Raw genomic sequence first — 19,440 nt, forward strand, 5'->3', positions numbered from 1 at the left:
AGAGAAGACTCAGGGGTGCAGGCCTTATGGGAAGAATTGCAAAGAAAAAGCCACTTTTGAAACAGAAAAACAAAAAGAAAAGGTTAGAGTGGGCAAAGAAACACAGACATTGGACAACAGATAACTGGAAAAGAGTGTTATGGATCTTAACCCCATTGAACTTTTGTGGGATTACAGCTAGACTGTAAGGTGTGTGAGAAGTGCCCGACAAGACAGCCACATCTATGGCAAGTGCTACAGGAAGTGTGGGGTGAAATGTCACCTGAGTATCTGGACAAACTGACAGCTAGAATGCCAAGGATCTGAAAAGCTGACATTGCTGCACATGAAGGATTTTTGATGAGAAGTTCTGAACATTTTTTTCAAATTGTAATAGTAATTTTTCACGTTAATAATATCCTGACTATACATTGTGATCAGTTGAATGCCACTTTGGTGAATAAAAGTACCAATTTCTTTCCATAAGAGCAAAATCTGTAAATTATTCCAAACTTTTGGCTGCCAGTGTATATATATATATATATATATATATATTTTGAGCATAGGCGCAATATACGTATATTGGTCTAATTTCGAGCATTTAGGCACAACCCTATAGATTCAAATGATTTTAAGATCATGAGAAAAATACATTCTGTTCAGGGTGTGCAAACATTTGACTGGCAGTATATTAGATGTAAGGGTTTTATTCGACTAATGAATTACAGAAGTTTGTTTGTTTGTTGATGTAGTCCGCCCTCAATAGCAAATCAATGCACACATTCTCAGATCTGTACAGTATGTGGCGCGGTCTAGTCTCTAAATGACGTCACGTCCTATGTTGTGGAGATTCGCTGTTGCCGTTGGCTCTTTGCTCCGCCCACTGACATGCGTCAACATGCCCTGTTATTTACCTTAACCAGCAGTGGAGGAGTGGAGGTCAGACGAAAGCTCTCTATAATGGCCCAACAGTGGTTGTTGAATTTCATGGGTCTAGTGGTTATAAGATCGTTTTTTATAACTTTATGTCGCTGTCTGCTCTCATAAAGAGTATTTGACTGCGCGCAGGGCGTCTGTCTAGTAAACAAAGAAAAACAAACATGACCGCGACCATTTCGGCCGTCGCTGCAGACTCCTCTGGTTCATCTTTCTCCATTTCTGCAAGCCTCCTGCGACTCTTTAAACACATCAAATATGAAAATCTTGCAGCAGGACTCAGTGGAGGTGTTATTTCCACAATGGTGCTACACCCCCTGGATTTGGTCAAAATAAGGTTTGCAGGTCAGTACATGTTCCCCTTGTGTAATATACAAAGGCTGTGTCTCAAACCCTAGAGAGATGAAAAAGCATAGAAGTAGAATCTAATATATATTAAAATATGGAATATTATCAAAATGTTTAGATTAAGTGTGATACCACTTTTTACCACCATTGTTTCAGAATCATAAAAAGCATGCTGTCTAGGTAGGCAGCCTACAAGGTTTTAAGACAAAGCTAAAAATACAAAATAAAAACCATTCAGAGGGGAAGCAAAACAAAGTCATTAATAGTTTTACATTTGCACTGGCCTCTTAATGCCTATTTGTGGTTATGTTTAGGCAGAAGTACAAATTTATCTCTTAGAAATGTTATCTCTTTCTCATTCTTTCCAGTAAGTGACGGTCTGCAAATGCGACCCCAATACGATGGCATGTTGCACTGCATGAAGACCATCTGGAAGCTAGAAGGGATCAGGGGTCTCTATCAGGGTGTTACCCCCAACATCTGGGGTGCTGGGGCATCATGGGGCCTGTACTTCCTCTTGTGAGTAGTCGAAGTTGTCTTAAAAAGGGAAGCACAGAATGGAATTTCCTGTTTGCACATACTTCAACTCAAATCCAAACATAACTTCAGCGTTTATTGCCTTGATATTGACCACATTCACTCGACACACGCAGTATGGACGTTCTACGCGGTTTCATGAAAAGTCATGGAGCCTTTATAAATAACAGGCCAAAAAAAGATACGCCCAACAGTGCTGTGTCAGTTGATACTGTTGAGATATGAAGATACTGCATGCAGTTATTTGACCTAATTTCAGACCTGTATCGCCGATAAACAGTTTTGGTTTTATTTATTCTCTGTGTTTCAAACCAGCTGATAAGCGGCTAGTGATATCAAAGAACTTGTGTAATATTTTGTTTATAGAGTCATGCTGTTCAAAAATGTGAGGCAAAGGTGCAGAATAGACCATAACAACCGATCTGAAAATATTTATAGATCCTGAGCAAAGATTTATGAGGTTTACATTAGGGCTGTCAATCGAATTTTTAATCAAATTAATTACATGACATGCTGATGAATTAATTGAATTAACTGCAATTAATCACTTACCAATATTTACTGAGAAAGGCCCCCATATAAAGATAACCGAATATAAAATTACAGAATCATTCAAATTATTATAATTATATATAAAAATTCAGATATTTCAAAGACATTACATTAATGTGGCAGACGAGTAAAGCATTGATTACACAATACAAAAAGTGGCTTTATAAGTCAGTATACTGTTTGTTTTATTTTAACATAAGCCGACAGTTGACTGCTATCCATTTTGTAATAAAGTTCGTCAATCTGTCCTGTTCTGACTGGACATATTTTCCTGTTCCGTTTGGGATATTTTTAATTGTCATCTACACTCACTAAGCACTTTTTTAGGAACACTTTGGTCCTAATCATGTGCCCGACGTGGTCTTCTGCTGTTGTTGCCCATCTACCTAAAGGTTTGACATGTTGACATTTGGCATTCTGAGATGCTATTCTGCTCACTACAATTGTACAGAGGGGTTATCTGAGTTACCATAGCCTTTCTGTCAGCTCGAACCAGTCTGGCCATTCTCCGTTGACCTCTCTCATCAACAAGGCATTTCCGTCCGTTCTTTGTTTTTGGCACCATTCTGAGTAAATTCTAGTGACTGTTGTGTGTGAAAATCCCAGGAGATCAGCAGTTACAGAAATACTCAAACCAGCCCGTCTGGCACCAACAAACATGCCACGGTCCAAATCACTGAGATCACATTTTTTCCCCATTCTGATGGTTGATGTGAACATTAACTGAAGCTCCTGACCCCTATATGCATTATTTTATACATTACACTGCTGCCACATGATTGGCTAAATAGATATTTGCAAAAATCAAAGTTACAGTTGGGAAGTGAATGGGGCCAATTTTTGGAGGGTTTAAAGGCAGAAATGTGAAGCTTATAATTTTATAAAAGCACTTACATACATTTTTCTGTTAAAACTGCTGTATTATTTGGGCTGTAAAATTGTTTAAATCACAGTTTTTCGGGTCATGTTAGAGTTTTAGGGTTTACGGCAATACGTCGTCATTGTAAAATTGGCTATAACTTTACACAGAAAAGGTAAGTAAGTGATTTTATCACACTAAAATCAAGTTAACACACATTGTTTATGTCTTGAGGCTATACTTTTGAAACAATGAGTATTTGAACATTTACAGATTGGCCCCATTTACTTCCATTGTAAGTGCCTCACTGTATCACCTTGATTGTTCCTTTTTTTAAAGAAAAGTAGGGACGAGTCGAAATAATGTTTTGTGGTAGTCAACATTATGCCACAAATACTGTTGATTGAGCTTTACTTGAATAGAACCCGGAATATTCCTTTAAGCGTCATAAACGCTGTGTTTTTAGGACACTGTGTCAAGTTAAAAAAAGTAGTTGAAACTTTGAAAATCGCGTCTCGTGATCCCTGCATTCTGTTGTGCTTCGTCCAGCTATCAAGAATGCATCCTGTGTGAGTGGCTCTTATTCTGTGGCTGCGTTGCTTGTGAGGTCTGTTGAGGCACATTGACTGCTCCCTGCTGATGGCGGGTTCACACATCCTCCATGAGTGGGACGTGAGCGAGGCGTGAACGTTGCGTTTTCGTTTCGGCGCCCATATTAACAGATGACACCATTTACACTGCAAGCGTGAGTCGCGAGGTGACGCGTCCCAGAAGCGGCAGTGAGCTGATAGTTTCGCCGTTGAGCCTATTTTTGCTACGCGTCTCACGCTGAGCTCATGTGGCTTTGGGTGCAGTACAAAACTAAAATAATCAGGAGATCATAGAATAGACACAAAAGCAAATCAAAATTATTCAAACTGAACCTATAATACACTACAGTTTATATGTCTGCATGAACTGAATAAAATAAAGAATTTATAAACTGCCGGACCTTTTGCCATTCTGTGTATATAGGTGTACAGCTTAGACACAACATTAACCAATCACAACCAAGTGTGCTGATAAAGTGTGCTGTTGTCCTTGAAGCAGCAATAACCTCAGCTTATTACGACCTTATTAAAGAAAACATTTGGCGTAGGACCCCATAGATAACTTTATTTATTGTGCAGAGGCGCTGCTGTTTTTCACGGAAGAGACAGGGCCAATGTGAACGGTCAACGCGACCGCCCCGCTTACGCACCACTCACGCCTCGCTCACACTCACGGCGGATGTGTGAACCCAGCGTGGTGTGGCACGTACAAACATAAAGTTAAATATACTTCAAGCTTGAATTGCTCGAATTGTAGGAAAAACTCAATCACGGAATTTACGTACAGGTCAGGAGGCATGATTAATTGCGTTATTTTTGTTAACAAAGTATTTTTTATATAATTAATCGCACTTGATGCGTTAAATCGACAGCCCTAGTTTACTTTTCTTTAGTATAAATTTATGTCATTTATATTAAATATAAATAGAGCTGTATTAATGCCATATAATTGTTTTTGTTATGCACTAATGTCTTTTTTCATGCCTGATGTTTGTTCATTTGATTGTTTTTTAAATTCACAGTTAACGATATGTTTTTTAAAATAATAGTTCACCCAAACTGTTTTTAATTCTCTTATTTTATCGTTCATCCTCATGCCGTTACAAACCTGTATTACTTTTTTCTTCTTCCATGGAACACAAAAGGAGACGTTTAGAAGATGTTTAAGCCACTTTTTTCAAACAATGAAAGAATACATTGGCCAAGGTCTGTCATGCTTCAAAAGGACAAAAAAAAAAAGCACCATAAAAGTAGTACAACTTACAGTATGCGTGTATTTCAAGTCTTTTGAAGCCATACAGACCAGAATTTAAGCTGACATTACAGATTGTAGAATTTTTTTTTCCCTCCGCCATTGCTCTTAAATAGATAACCCATCCATGCTTCTGCATATTTATGCTTTACGTTACCTTACATTCATCTATGAAACATGCATCATACAGAATCTTTGTCAAATCTGGTGCAAACACACCTGAGATTTGAGAGCTACAGCTTGTGGGAACATTTTCTGTGAATAATGGCTTAAAGCTGAAGTATGTAACGTTAAACTACTTTCTTCTTTCCCAACTTAATATGCAGAGACAACTACAGTTGAAGTCAGAAGTTTACATACACCTTAGCCAAATACATTTAAACTCAGTTTTTCACAATTCCTGACATTTAATCGTAGAAAACATTCCCTGTCTTAGGTCAGTTAGGATCACTACTTTATTTTAAGAATGTGAAATGTCAGAATAATAGTAGAGAGAATGATTTATTTCAGCTTTTATTTCGTTCATTACATTCCCAGTGGGTCAGAAGTTTACATACACTTTGATAGTATTTGGTAGCATTGCCTTTAAATTGTGTAACTTGGGTCAAATGTTTTGGGTAGATTTCCACAAGCTTCACACAATAAGTTGCTGGAATTCTGGCCCTGCAAAGCACCCCACAACATGATGCTGCCACCCCCATGCTTCACGGTTGGGATGGTGTTCTTCGGCTTGCAAGCCTCACCCTTTTTCCTCCAAATATAACAATGGTCATTATGGCCAAAAAGTTCAATTTTTGTTTCATCAGACCAGAGGACATTTCTCCAAAAAGTAAGATCTTTGTCCCCATGTGCACTTGTAAACTGTAGTCTCACTTTTTTATGGTGGTTTTGGAGCAGTGGCTTCTTCCTTGCTGAGCAGCCTTTCAGGTTATGTCGATATAGGACTCGTTTTACTGTGGATATAGATACTTATCTACCTGTTTCCTCCAGCATCTTCACAAGGTCCTTTGCTGTTGTTCTGGGATTGATTTGCACTTTTCGCACCAAACTATGTTCATCTCTTGGAGACAGAATGTGTCTCCTTCTTGATCGGTATGATGGCTGTGTGGTCCCATGGTGTATATACTTGCATACTATTGTTTGTACAGATGAACGTGGTACCTTCAGGCATTTGTAAATTGCTTCCAAGGATGAACCAGACTTGTGGTGGTCCACAGTTTCTTTCTGAGGTCTTGATTGATTTCTTTTGATTTTCCCATGATGTCATGCAAAGAGGCACTGAGTTTGAAGGTAGGCCTTAACATACATCCACAGGTACACCTCCTATCAGAAGCTTATTGGCTAATTGTCTAAAGGCTTGAGATAATTTTCTTGAATTTTCCAAGCTGCTTAAAGGCACAGTTAACTTAGTTGTATGTAAACGTCTGACCCACTGGAATTGTGATATAGTCAATTAAATGTGAAACAATCTGTCTGTAAACAATTGTTGGAAAAATTACTTGTGTCATGCACAAAGAAGATGTCCTAAACAACTTGCCAAAACTATAGTTTGCTAATATGAAATCTGTGGTGTGGTTAAAAAATATGTTTTAATGACTTCAACCAAAGTGTATGTATACTTCTGACTTCAGCTTTATTAGTAACCATTCATAGATTAATTTTCTTGAAAAATGTAAACACTGTGTCTCTGTGGAGCTATAAAATTCCTGTGTTTATTTTGAGCGACCTGCTTATGAGGGGCGTATTCGGAAAGCTGTTTTGAAAACATTGTTTATTTTTTCAATTCCATTTGGTGGCGCTAGAGTCACAGAAATTACATACTTCAGCTTTAAATGTAATCTTTTCCTCAAACAAAGTTATCAAATTGTAAAAAGACTTAAAATATACTGCACACGTCATATTGACTACTTTTATGGTGCTTTTTTGCCATTTTTGAAGCTCCACAGACTTTCGGCAAAGAGCGCTTCTTTTGTGTTCCATGGAAAAAGAAAGTAATACTGGTTTGGAACAAAATAAGGGTAAGTAAATTATGACAGCATTTTTAATTTTAAATGAACTATTCCTTTAATGTAACCCCACCCTCCCCAAAATCCCCATGTTGATTCAATAACAAATGACTATATGAAGTGAGGTCAGTTTACAGCACTGTAAATCACTTTACAATAGACATCCAAGTGCTATATGGCTTCCAGGAATGTAATGTTGCTCTGTTTTGTCTTCCTACAGTTATAATGCTATTAAAGCATACACACAGGAGGGGCGGCAAACAGAGCTGACTGCAGGTGAACACCTGGTGTCTGCCGCAGAGGCAGGTCAGTATGAGAAAAGAGCCACCTGTGAGGTTGACAAACTAAACACAGCTACAGCTATAGCTCACTTATGAGAATGGTACAACTGCAGTGTCAGAGGCCTTGGAGATGAGTTTGTTCTTCAGTGCTAGCTGGGTCAATCCTCTTATGCTGTACATTTTGAACTCAATGACTTCAAATATGAATATGCTTGTGCTTTTTACTCAAGTATATCTATTAAAGGGTGTAACAGACTTTCAGTAAGGAATTGCCTTTTGTTTTTTCAAAGGATTTTGAAAAAGAATAACAGTATGGAAAGTGATATTGAAGACATATAGGAAAACCTGTTAATTGATTTAGGGATGTACCGATCCGATACCTGGATCGGTTTCTTCTCCGATATTGGCATTTTGAACCGGATCGAGCATTGGTCTGACGAGCCTGATCCAAATCCAATACTGTGTATTAGTCATGGTCGTTACGTCAAGCTCCAAAAATGGCATAAAAGAACCATTAAAGCCCCATTAAAGTAGTCCATATGACTCGTGCATTTTATTTAAAGTCTTTTGAAGACATACGACAGCTTTGTGAATCTCAAAATGCTGCATTTAATAATATTTAGCGTGCTTCAGTAAATGAGCAGTTCTCTGTTGTGTCACACACATACACATAGCATTCTCATGCATTGAGATTGGAACTGCAGTAGAGCAATTTACCAGATTTTGAATGAAAAGCATATTAAACCAGCCCACAAATAGACACACTATGTTCACCGTTTTCCTGGAGTGTTCCATCAAAATAAAAGCCCCAGGGTTTAAAGTTAAGAAATTATGAATGAAATAGATTACTATTTTACAATAAAATTATATTTATTATTATTTTTTTATTATTGATAATCATAACAATAACTAGGCCTGTCGCGATTATTAAATAATCGTTTGATCAAATAACCGTGGTTATTGGAGGTAACCGCGATCATGGTGCATTTTAAAGCTACACTGTGTAACTCTTGGCCCTCTAGTGGTTGAAGCATAAAACTGCAAGTTACTTGCGGAGGAACATTGTTTCTGTAATTACGTGAGTTAGGCTTCAACTCTGCTCTTCTGCGCGGATGAATCTGATGGCTTGAGGAGTAGCGGTGTAACCATGGTTACAGGTGATCATCTTATCAGAGCGAATGTTTCTAATGACAAAACTCACCCCTTCCCCTAAAAAAAAATAATAATAAATAAGGAAAGGAAGAAAAAGACAGATATCCAGTCTTATGAGCAGGTAAGTAGCATATCTTCCGCTGTTTTTTTTTTTGACTCATTGAAAACAGTTGTTAGGCAACAGTGACATTAGACATAATGATTGCTAGTCATATTAGATCAAATCAAATGGTGGAAACTATTATAACTTAACTAGCAGGCAAATAGACCAAGGTTGTAACTAGTTTAGAGATTGCCATTGTTACCAGCATAAAAGTTAAATTTGTTCTGTTGTCTTTCCTTCCTCAAAAATGAAATTGAAAGCACTGCAGTTTCACAGTCCATAATAAAATGCCCCATTAGAGTGGCTAACACTATCTAAAAATCTACCGCGCTAAAGAGAGCTAGCTGGCAACTATCGGTCCAATAAAATATCTTATCTGCTGTCCAGCAAGAAAATCTCCATCTCTGGGTCGGTTTTAAATCCTTTAAGATCTTGGAGTTGTCGCCACCTCTGAAAAGCCAATCCGATGTTGTTTTTTGCTTGCAGACTCTTCTCGATTCTCAGTTTGGTTCCCAAACCGATTTCCCAAACCTTTCCCTAAGGTTTTCCCCCTTAGGGGAAACCCTACGGGTGATACCCCTAAGGGTTGCCTTTTTGAATGATCCATGGTCAATTTCGCTCGGTTATTGTGGCGACAAGCTTTCAGCTTCAAATTACTACCACACTTTTCAGCGCACACATGCACGCACTGTAGTAGCTTGACCTTCTTTTCTTTACGGACATGACGTAAAAACGCACGGACTAATGACGGAAGTATGCAATTTCCCGCCAAATCCGTCCTGACAGCTCTAAAATATAAATCATTATTGTAGGCTTACCATAGTGAATCGGGGTATGGCAAATACATGGTTTAGAGCATGGATTGTTGGTGTACTTGCTCATTAATTAAATTTTGTTCATTTCGATCTGAAAAATTTGACAGTGTAGCTTTAAATTCCAATAAAATTTTACTGTCCAAATTAGGGAATGAACGGCACATTTGAGTCTCATTCAATTGAGCTCCGACCGTCTCTGAGCTGCACCGTGGACCACATACATAGCCCTGTGTCACGCCCGAGATGATAGATAGAAGAAACACAGAATATCAAAGGTCTTTTTTCATGTGAAATAAGGGCTTAATCTGAGAGACTTTAAGTAATGTGTGAAAGTGAAAGATTTTGGATAGAAAAGTTTTACTATTGCATAATATAATATAATATAATTGGCTGGGTTCCAACAACAGCCGTGTAAATGAAAAATGGACCAAGACTAAAGTTTACCAAAATGAGAACAGATATTTTAAGTATATTGAATACTTATTTTGATACTTAAAATATTATATATTTTTTTAAAGCCTTAAAAGAAATCGTACAAAAGGTAAATATGAGTAAATGACTTACTAAGGTTTATAAAGCACTCATACACCTATCACAAAAGTATTACAATTGTATAACAATTAATCGTCATAATCATGAAAGCCCTAAAACAGACAATTAATTGTCATAATCACAATTATTTGTTTGACAATTAATCGTCAGACAAATTTCATAATCATGACAGCCCTAATAATTATTATTATTTTATTGTTATTTATATATATATATATATAGAGGTCTCAATCCAGTTATAAGTTAAAAACTTTTTTAAAGAGAACTGGCTTCTTTTCTAGTCAATAATTTCACTTGAATTACTGTTAATTCTCTCTTTCTTTTTATAATGAAACAATGAGGCAGATTCACTAAACAGTTGTGCCACTTTTGCGTGTGGTATTTCAGCGCAAATACCTGCATCTTATTCACTAACCATCCACAGTCACGTTTAGTGTGAGCAGTCAGCGCCGAAATTGCACTGCGTCTTCAATATTTAAATGAAGTCATTGTCATTCCTTTCTGCGCAAACACTCCTCCTTTCTATGTAAATTAGAGATTGCGCTTCATTAAAGATTGCGCTTCATTCACAAAACTCTGTGCAATTTGCCCTGCGCAGTTTACATTGCACTATTACCGCCAAATGGTAAAGTAGGCAGTATAATGAATTTGATTTAAAGAGATGTTTGTGAACATTTTCAACTGATCATTTCAGCAGTAATGAATCAAATAATCATCAAAGATGTTGAAGAGCGTTATAACCTGGCATATCCATATGCGCAGTGTCGTCAAACGCACGTTCTGCATGTTTAAGAGATGATCCAGGTGTCTGGATCAAAGTGATGCTGTTCAGTCCCGGCAGGGTGGGTCAAATACGGTGGGTCTGCGTCATGCTCGGCTATATTGTGCTCAGAATCGGCTGATCAGATCGGGAGAGAAAAAATGGTATCGGTGCATCCCTAAAGAGATTACCAATTTAAAACAGTATTCCCATGAAAACATGTTATTTAAAAAAAAAAAAAAAAAAAAAATTCAATTAGAGAAAGGATAAAAAGGAAGAAACATCAAAAATAAAAGTTAATTGTCACATTGTGATAAAAGAAAACTAACTAATATAATTTACATCTCTTAAAAAAAAAAGATTTTAATATTTTAACCAATAAATTACATGAAAATGTACTGCACAGAAGGAATGACCCAGCTCCAGAAACAGGCTCTTTCAAAACTGACAATGTTGTAAATAGGGAAGAGTCAAGACTGGTATAGGAAGTATCTGGTATAGGAAGTGAAACAAACTGATTTTTCTAAAGCACAGAGCAAACATTAAGGGGAACAACTGAACCAATAATATCTGTACAATGTTGACATGAACTAATATGAAATGCTTTTGGGCTTAAATGTTTTAGAAGCCCTTAGTTAAAGGTGAAGTGTGTCATTTTTGCAGCGATAGCACATCAAACAAAATAGCAAAATAATTAGAAAAATATCAAATAAATGTCACTGTCTAAAGAAAATGTGAGTGATTCTAGCCCGTGTAAATCTTGCCACCACAGTGCTAAAGTGTTGAGGGTGCCATAGGTGTTCTTAGGGTTTTTAGTGCTTTGAAAGCATAAAGCGTTACATGGACCGGTCGGTCGATGGCTACCTTCACATGGCAGCTGATTTTGGCCCAAATCTGATTTTTTTTTTCTTCACTCAAATGTCACACAGATATATTAATTGGATGACAGTCTCAAGCTCAATGAATCTGACATCTTGAAATCCGACCTGGGCCACTTTCATATGTGGAAATAAATTGGATGCGTATGTGATTTTTTTTTTTTTTTTCCAATGTACCTTCAGTATGAACTGCCAGGATGGATTTAAAGGGATAGTTCACCCAAAAATGAAAATTCTCTCACCATTTACTCACTCTCATACCATCTCAGATGTGTATGACTTTATTTTTTCAAATGAAGATTTTTAGAAGAATACCCTAGCTCTGTAGGTCCATACAATGCAAGTGAATGGTGACCAGAACTTTGAAGCTCCAAAAAACACATAAAGGCAGCATAAAAGTAACCCATAAGACTCTTGTTGTTTAATTCATGTCTTCTGAAGCGATCTAATTGTTTTTGGGTGAGAACAGACCAAAATGTAACTAATATTTCACTATAACTCATGATATCTGCAGTCTCCTTGACGATCATGATTTCAAGCTTGATTACGCTTCCTTGAGCCATATAGCACTCTGCGCATGCGTCAAGCACTAGGAAGTGTAATCGAGCTTAAAATCATGATCGTGCCGAGAGACTGCAATGACAATATGTACTGTGATCCCTTCAGAAGACATGGATTAAACCACTGGATTATTATGGATTACTTTTATGCAGCCTTTATGTGCTTTTTGGAGCTTTCCCAAACAGTCATACTGCCCCTTCAGCCCTTTACACTCTTCAGGAAGTCAAGCTACGAATCACTTACTTATAGTTGTCTCTGCACATTAAACTGGGATAGAAGAAAGTATTTTAACATTGAAATATTACACACTTCACCATTAACAAACAGTGTTATCAAAACATGAATATATGACTTCATTGTACACTAACACTACCAACTTTAACAGTTAGCTGGCTAATACGGTATCAATCGTGGCCTGCATTTCTAGACTCGTTATGATAAAACAAGACTGAATTATTTTTCATAATGGCTACTTTTATATGTTAAAATGCTTAAGCATTGAAACATAGCTGGCATAGTTCTAACGGCGAGTGGCTTTGGCAAAGTGTTGGTTTTGAAGGTGCCCATGTGTTGGACTGGCTGTACCATGTTCCCCTGCATTTCTAGGCATTCTGACGCTTTGCCTCACCAACCCGGTCTGGGTGACAAAGACCCGGCTGGTGCTGCAGTACAATGCAGATCCTTCCCGGAAGCAGTACAAGGGAATGATGGACGCCCTCGTGAAAATATACCGTCACGAGGGTATCCCGGGACTATACAGGGTACATCTACAGATTTTAAATTAACCCCATTCGTCTGTTTCATAAGCAGAGATTCTGTTGAAGGTATAATAGAGATTTCTTGTGTGCTAATCCTAGGCCCCATTTACAACTTGAATTAACATGTTTAGCTGGACTGCATCTCCACTGTGATCAGAGAGAGATCAGATCAAAGTTACCCATGCAAAATGGAAAACGCTACTTACATATTACATCAGAGCCTGTGGGAACTGAAAATTCTCTGTCTTTTAGCGAATTTTAAAAACATTGATCGATAATTCAAATGCTTCCCATCACCAACTGACAATCAGGGTTTTTTCTTAATTTAACTTTTTTTATTTTATTTTAAATTTCAGGTCGCCAAAGCAAATTTAATGATTTTCGTCTCACGTTCGGTGCTTTGTAAGTGCTAAATATAAGAGACGAGATATTCCAAGTGTATTCCAATGGAATAATTCATTGTTCATTGTATGGTTGACAAGATTCCAAGATGGCAGTGTCTGTTGTGTTCTTCACATTGCAATTTAACAGAAGAAGGCCAAAGTCTTTCTAGCAAGTCAGTCCACTGGTGGTCATCTTTGGAATGTTCTCGTGAAGCTATTTCCAGTCATGAAAGTGCAGCTCCTATCTACTTGAAATGGAGAAAGACCTAAATCTCAAACAGTTGATCAAGATTATGACCAAAGAACATATTTCACAACACTGGATTCATAAATTGTGCTTCTTTAGCCAAGATTTAGCTAAAAACGCAATTTTCCCGGCTTGTTTAGCTAATGTGCATGCGCGTTCATGAGTTGATTGACAGGCAGTGGGTGTCTGTATCTAAAAGGTGATTGGCTCTTTTACCTGGAATGCGGGCCTTCTTTCTAAATCTGTTCACCGTTGGGTTTTCCAATTTCTTCCATTCATTTTAACAGAAGTGGCACGTCCCTGCTAAATAGTCTCTGAAAAGGCAAAACAAAAACAAACAAAAAACTACGTACAGCGCTTTAACTACGGATGGCTGTAGCATAACTTCATCACATAATTTATTACTTGCGTAGTTGTATCCGGATAACGAAAAGGCATTTGCATTTACACCTTCTTTAAAGTTGGTCACAATCGGTCCCTGACCACTTCTGAATGTGTTTTCAGTGATCTGATCATGATCCGATCACAGTGCATCTTGGGGTCATTTACAGCTGTCATTTAATGTGGTCAAGTGCTATCCGATAGCGATCCGATCGCCGAAAACTCATGTTAATGCAAGGTGTATATGGGGCCTTAAAGTCAACATGAAATCTAAATGGACCCTATTTACTTCCGTAATACACATACCAGGTCTGATTGTGCACAATTCTATGCACGTTATTCTAAAGAACATTTTTTTTGTCTTTTGTCATCTTTGATCAAAATGTTATAACTTGCTCCGCTTCTGAAACAACTTTCTTTTTCGGCTGATGCCATTTAGACCGCACAGACTATTGGTTAATGTTAAACAACAAGTAGACTCCCATTGTATGTCAAACTATCTTTCTAAATCTTGCCAGTAATTTAATGCCGGTTAACGTAAAGGTTAATACCAAATAATGTTAACACTGAAAAAGAAGTATTATCGTTGGGATTAGAGGTTAACCGATTAAACGGCACCGATAGCTGATTTTTGAACTATCGGTTATTGGCAAGAATCAACGATGATAGTGTGCAGACTAAAGCACATACATTTCAAAATAAGAGTCCTCTGTTTTTGTCTTGTTTATAGTTATGCACCTAAATATAAATATATATATAATTTTATTTATTTATTAATTTTTTTTTCAGGTCATTATTGGGATTTTGGTTGCATAATAAACTTCATCAGGGATGTAATTCACTTTGGACTCTTTTAGCCTCTATGTCTGTGCCCGTCACAGTAAGGAAAGACTAAAGCATTTTTTTTTAACAATCAATAAATCGATTTGTAAAACTTTCAGCTAGTTAATCGGTTATTTGCCTTTTTCTACCACCTTAGATATTGGTATCAGCCAGGGTCAGAAATTAATGGGGGCTTGGAGCAAAAATGCCATTGAAAGTGACAAAAAAATGTCCCCGAAATTAAAAATGTAGGCGCAACAATGGGTCAGAAAATGTTTCAGGAGGGCAGTAGTCTGCCACATTTGATTGCAAACTCACATTCAGGTCTATTCTGTTATTTAACGCCCACTTTTCACAATCCAATCAATTCCTGATCGACCAAGTACCGTCCTGCATTTGTTTCACATGGAAGTATGTCACATTACGGAAGTAAAATGGGCCACTAACTATGTTTTATGTTTAATTTAAATGGTGGGGTGATCCAGTCTTTTGCTCCCTAAGATTGTAGTTTCTCTAGAGGGCCACAAGAGAGTGTTATTGTACTATACTTGAAGAGTTGATACAGCTCTGTGTTGCATAGATCGTGCTTAAATATAGGCTAAAGTCTGTGTGTGGCACACCAAATTGACCTAAAATCATAACATATTTAAGTAGAATTCAGTCTAGTAGAATTCTGTTTTAGATTAGTCGAACAGTGAAGTTAGTCTGTGAGGAAGCCATGTTTTTGTGCCTTTGTGAGTGTGTTTCTGTGTATTAGTGCCTTATTTTGTTGTTCTACCACTGCAGGGTTTTTTGCCGGGGCTGGCGGGGACTTCCCATGCTGCATTACAGTTCATGACCTATGAGTGCCTGAAGAGGGAGCAGAATAAATATAAGAAGATGCCATCTGAATCACTGCTGGTGAGGAAATTAAACCAGCCTTATTTTTTCAACTAGGAACATATAACGCTATATGAGTTTCATGTCCCAAAATTCAGATTAAAGGAAAGTTCATGTTGTGGTAGTCGTAACATTTTGGCTTTTGGCATAAAGTCTGCTCCGCATTGCATCTTATCTGGAATCAGAAATCTGAAATCAATGATAGCACAGCATGCACCAGTGTGTTAGCTCATTCAAATAACAGTGCAGCAGTCTTTGCCAAAAGTTGTATAAAAAAAACCATCAGCTCTTAAAAATGTGTGACTCTGTAAACACTTGGTGGCTGTGTCTTCAAACACAATGGTCTTAGAAATAAAAATGTAAAATTGTAACTTAAAGAAAAGTTTATTGTGTACTGGAACCAGCAATGGTCATTATTTTAATGGAGGTGAGTCACTGTCTCTTTCCTGTCTCTCTACTTCAGTCTCCACTGGAGTACATCTCCATGGCAGCCATCTCCAAAATATTTGCAGTGGCAGTAACTTACCCATACCAGGTGGTGCGTGCTCGCCTGCAGGACCAGCACAACAACTACAGTGGTATCATGGATGTCATCAGGGGAACATGGAGGTATAGGTTCAACTCTCTTTAAACTCCATCACACAGAATTTAGAGAGCAATATATTTATTTATTGGCTTGTCACTGTATTTTTTAATTCAGTTACTCATGTACATAATGCAGTCAGTAACTAACTAAAAGTAGCAATGCAGCTAACTTAAAGGGACAGTTCTTTCAAAAATGCATGCCATCCCAGATGTGAATGACTTTCTTCTGCTGAACACAAATGAAGATTTTTAGAAGAATATCTCAGCTCTGTAGTTCCATACAATGCAAGTGAATGGTGGCCAGAACTTTGAAGCTCCAAAAAGCACATATATGCAGCATAAAAGTAATCCATAAGACTCCAGTGTTTAAATCCATGTCGTCAGAAGCTAAATGATAGATGTGGGTGAGAAACAGATCAATATTTAAGTCCTTTTTTACTGTCAATCTCCAATTTCCCTTTCACATTCTACTGCTTTTATTTTTGGCCATTCACATATTTTTGGCATATCACAACCTACTGGGCATGGAGGAGAAAAATCTATATTTGCTTTTACTTTTATGCTGACTTCATGTGCTTTTTGGAGATTCAAAGTTCTGGCCACCATTCACTTGCATTGTATGGACCAACAGAGCTGAAATATTCTTCTAAAAATCTTCATTTGTGTTCTGCAGAAGAAAGTAATACACATCTGGGATGGCATGAGGGTGAGTAAATGATGACAGAATTTTCATTTATGGAAGAACTGTATCTTTAAATACATTTTCAAATAACGCCACAGTAGCTTTTTTTTTTTCAAAAACAAGCTACTTTTTCCAATGAGTAATGGCATAGCGTGAGATGTTTACATTTACGAAAGAACATTTATTGACCCGCCACTTCCAACCTCATCCCAAAAAAGCTAAATAAACAAAGAGAAAAATAAAAAGTAAGTAGTTAAGTAAAAGTTTAGTTATATAATATCAGATTTCATCTCTGTTTTTTGGCATATTGTGCTCATGGGAAATCTGATTCATTTTAGTTTATCAGTTTTTGCTCAAAAAACAAAAAACAAACTACAGATTTGTTTGAATCCCTGCACACGTTTTAGGTCTTTTTTTGTATAGTGAAATATTTGGTTAAATGGGTCGTTCTTCAGTGGGAGTGGCAAATGAGAGGCAAGCTGAACTGCTCTATTATGATATCATCTTACTGTAAGTTACTAAGGAATTGGCAAATACAGTTTCAAAATAGCTTCCCCAACACTAATGCAAACATTCAAATTTGGCAGAGGAAATATTATGCAACTTCCAGGAGTAATTTGAACTCATCTGATATTACTTTACATCAATTCAATATGTTTTTTGTTTTTTTTACTTTTCCTATAGCAATGAGGGGATTGAGGGCTTTTACAAAGGGATGGTCCCCAACTTGGTGCGAGTCATTCCAGCGTGCTGCATCACCTTCTTGGTGTTTGAAAACGTGTCACGTGTACTGTTGGGCGAGTATCGCTAAATCCTCAGGACTTGCATGTGGGTGCGCACTCACCAACGCAACAATGGACCAACAAAAAATACGGCAGGACTATGTATGTGTGATGGAGAAAAGTAGGAATATAAAACATTTCCTGTTTAACTCTAAACTCAGTGTGCAGACAGAACTAGTATTGAGTGTGTGCACTTAATGAAAAGTAGAAAATTGAGGTGCATATTCAGTATGACGGTTTCAGATTTATTGTATTGTTGATACTTGAATTTATTGGGACATATTGACTAGTTCACCCAAAAAATAACAATTCTGTCATAATTTACTCATTCACGTGTCGTTTTAAACCTGTCTGAATTTCTTTCTTCTGTGGATCAAAAAGCAGAGTTGATGAAAGTGGATGGAGACAAGGGGGCTGTCAAGCTCCAAGGACAAACATAAATAAATAAATAAAGCCCCATAAAAGTACAACTTGTTTTGTGCACTATTTTCGAAATCTAATGAAGCCATTTGTTAGCTATGTGTGAGGTACAGATTAAAATTTTAATTATTCACTGAAAATCTTAACAGTCATGGTCACCATTCACTTTTATTGAATGGACAAGAGCAGCAAGAACATTCTTCTAAAATTCTCCTTTTACTGTATGTTCCACTAAAGAAAGTCATTTGGATTTGAAATGACATGAGGGTGTGTAAATAATGACTGAAATGTTATTTTTGGGTAAACGATCCTTTTACGGTGTTACATTAAAATAATCCGAGAGATTAACGAGTGTCCATTATTGTCTCTCAGACTGATGAATATTAGAGTATAAAAGAGTGTGATCATGATTTCAAGCTGTCAGTGACAAGAGGACAAGAACAGGTCATGGTAAACTGGTTCAAGCCATCCTGTGACAATGCAACCCAACACCATATTCACCAAACACGTAATTCTTTTAAGAAGATGTTTGTCTTTTTAACGATATTTTCAAAAAACAGCTGCTTTATTTGTTTAGCTATGCGAGAGAATGAACTCGTTTACCTTTAGTCACTAAGCAAATCTCCTCTGGCGTATGTGCCCAGGACGAAACTCACTGGGCATGCTCAGGAAATGACATAATGCTACAGGATAATAGAACACAGGCCTGACAGAAACTGATACCTTACTGGAGGACACGAGCATATTTTAAACAGATGTCTGCTGAATTGAGAGGAACATTTTAACTGGAAGACAGAAGATAATCCAATGCAGTTTTGTATAGACTACAGCTTGGAAATTCAAAAAAATGTGCAGTTTGCATATGTGTATCGTAATAAATATCGAATGATATGAAAAGAATATTGTGATAATATTTTTGGCCGTATCGCCCAGCCCTAATATAGAGTCAAATTTGAGCTCTTTCAAAATCTGCTAATAAATCGCAATTAATTATGAAATATTATGCAAGTAATCGCGATTAAAAAATCGAATCAACTGACAGCACTAATAATCAAACCTCACAAACTTTTGTTTGAAAAGTGTGTTTGTGCGGTCTTTAAAATAAATGTCATTTGCTTTGATAGTTTGTTTTCTAATGCAATGTTATTTTTGCATTTTCTAAATGCTGCTGTAGTGTCCAATTACTTTTTGGGACCACTGTATTCTAAACTGTAAGAACAATAATCAGATTTCTTATAATATTGAACACTCAGCACAACAGCTGCAGAACAACTTTATACCACACCAGACATTCCAAACCTTAGTCATTCTACACACACTTTTTCCAGGATTTTCCATCT

General features: G+C 37.1%; 1 protein-coding gene across 1 annotated transcript; it reads left to right on the forward strand.

Moving 5' to 3' along the window:
* The first annotated feature begins 880 nt into the window (after positions 1 to 880).
* Positions 881 to 19,437, forward strand: LOC127424852 (mitochondrial folate transporter/carrier-like). The gene is made up of 7 exons (XM_051670342.1): positions 881 to 1,260; positions 1,632 to 1,782; positions 7,280 to 7,365; positions 12,768 to 12,922; positions 15,539 to 15,652; positions 16,095 to 16,240; positions 17,583 to 19,437. The coding sequence occupies exons 1-7, from the start codon at positions 1,080 to 1,082 to the stop codon at positions 17,707 to 17,709; spliced, it is 960 nt and encodes a 319-aa protein (XP_051526302.1). The 5' UTR covers positions 881 to 1,079; the 3' UTR covers positions 17,710 to 19,437.
* Positions 19,438 to 19,440: the final 3 nt, after the last annotated feature.

This window comes from Myxocyprinus asiaticus, chromosome 34 (genome assembly GCF_019703515.2).
Source record: "Myxocyprinus asiaticus isolate MX2 ecotype Aquarium Trade chromosome 34, UBuf_Myxa_2, whole genome shotgun sequence".
Taxonomy (NCBI): domain Eukaryota; kingdom Metazoa; phylum Chordata; class Actinopteri; order Cypriniformes; family Catostomidae; genus Myxocyprinus; species Myxocyprinus asiaticus.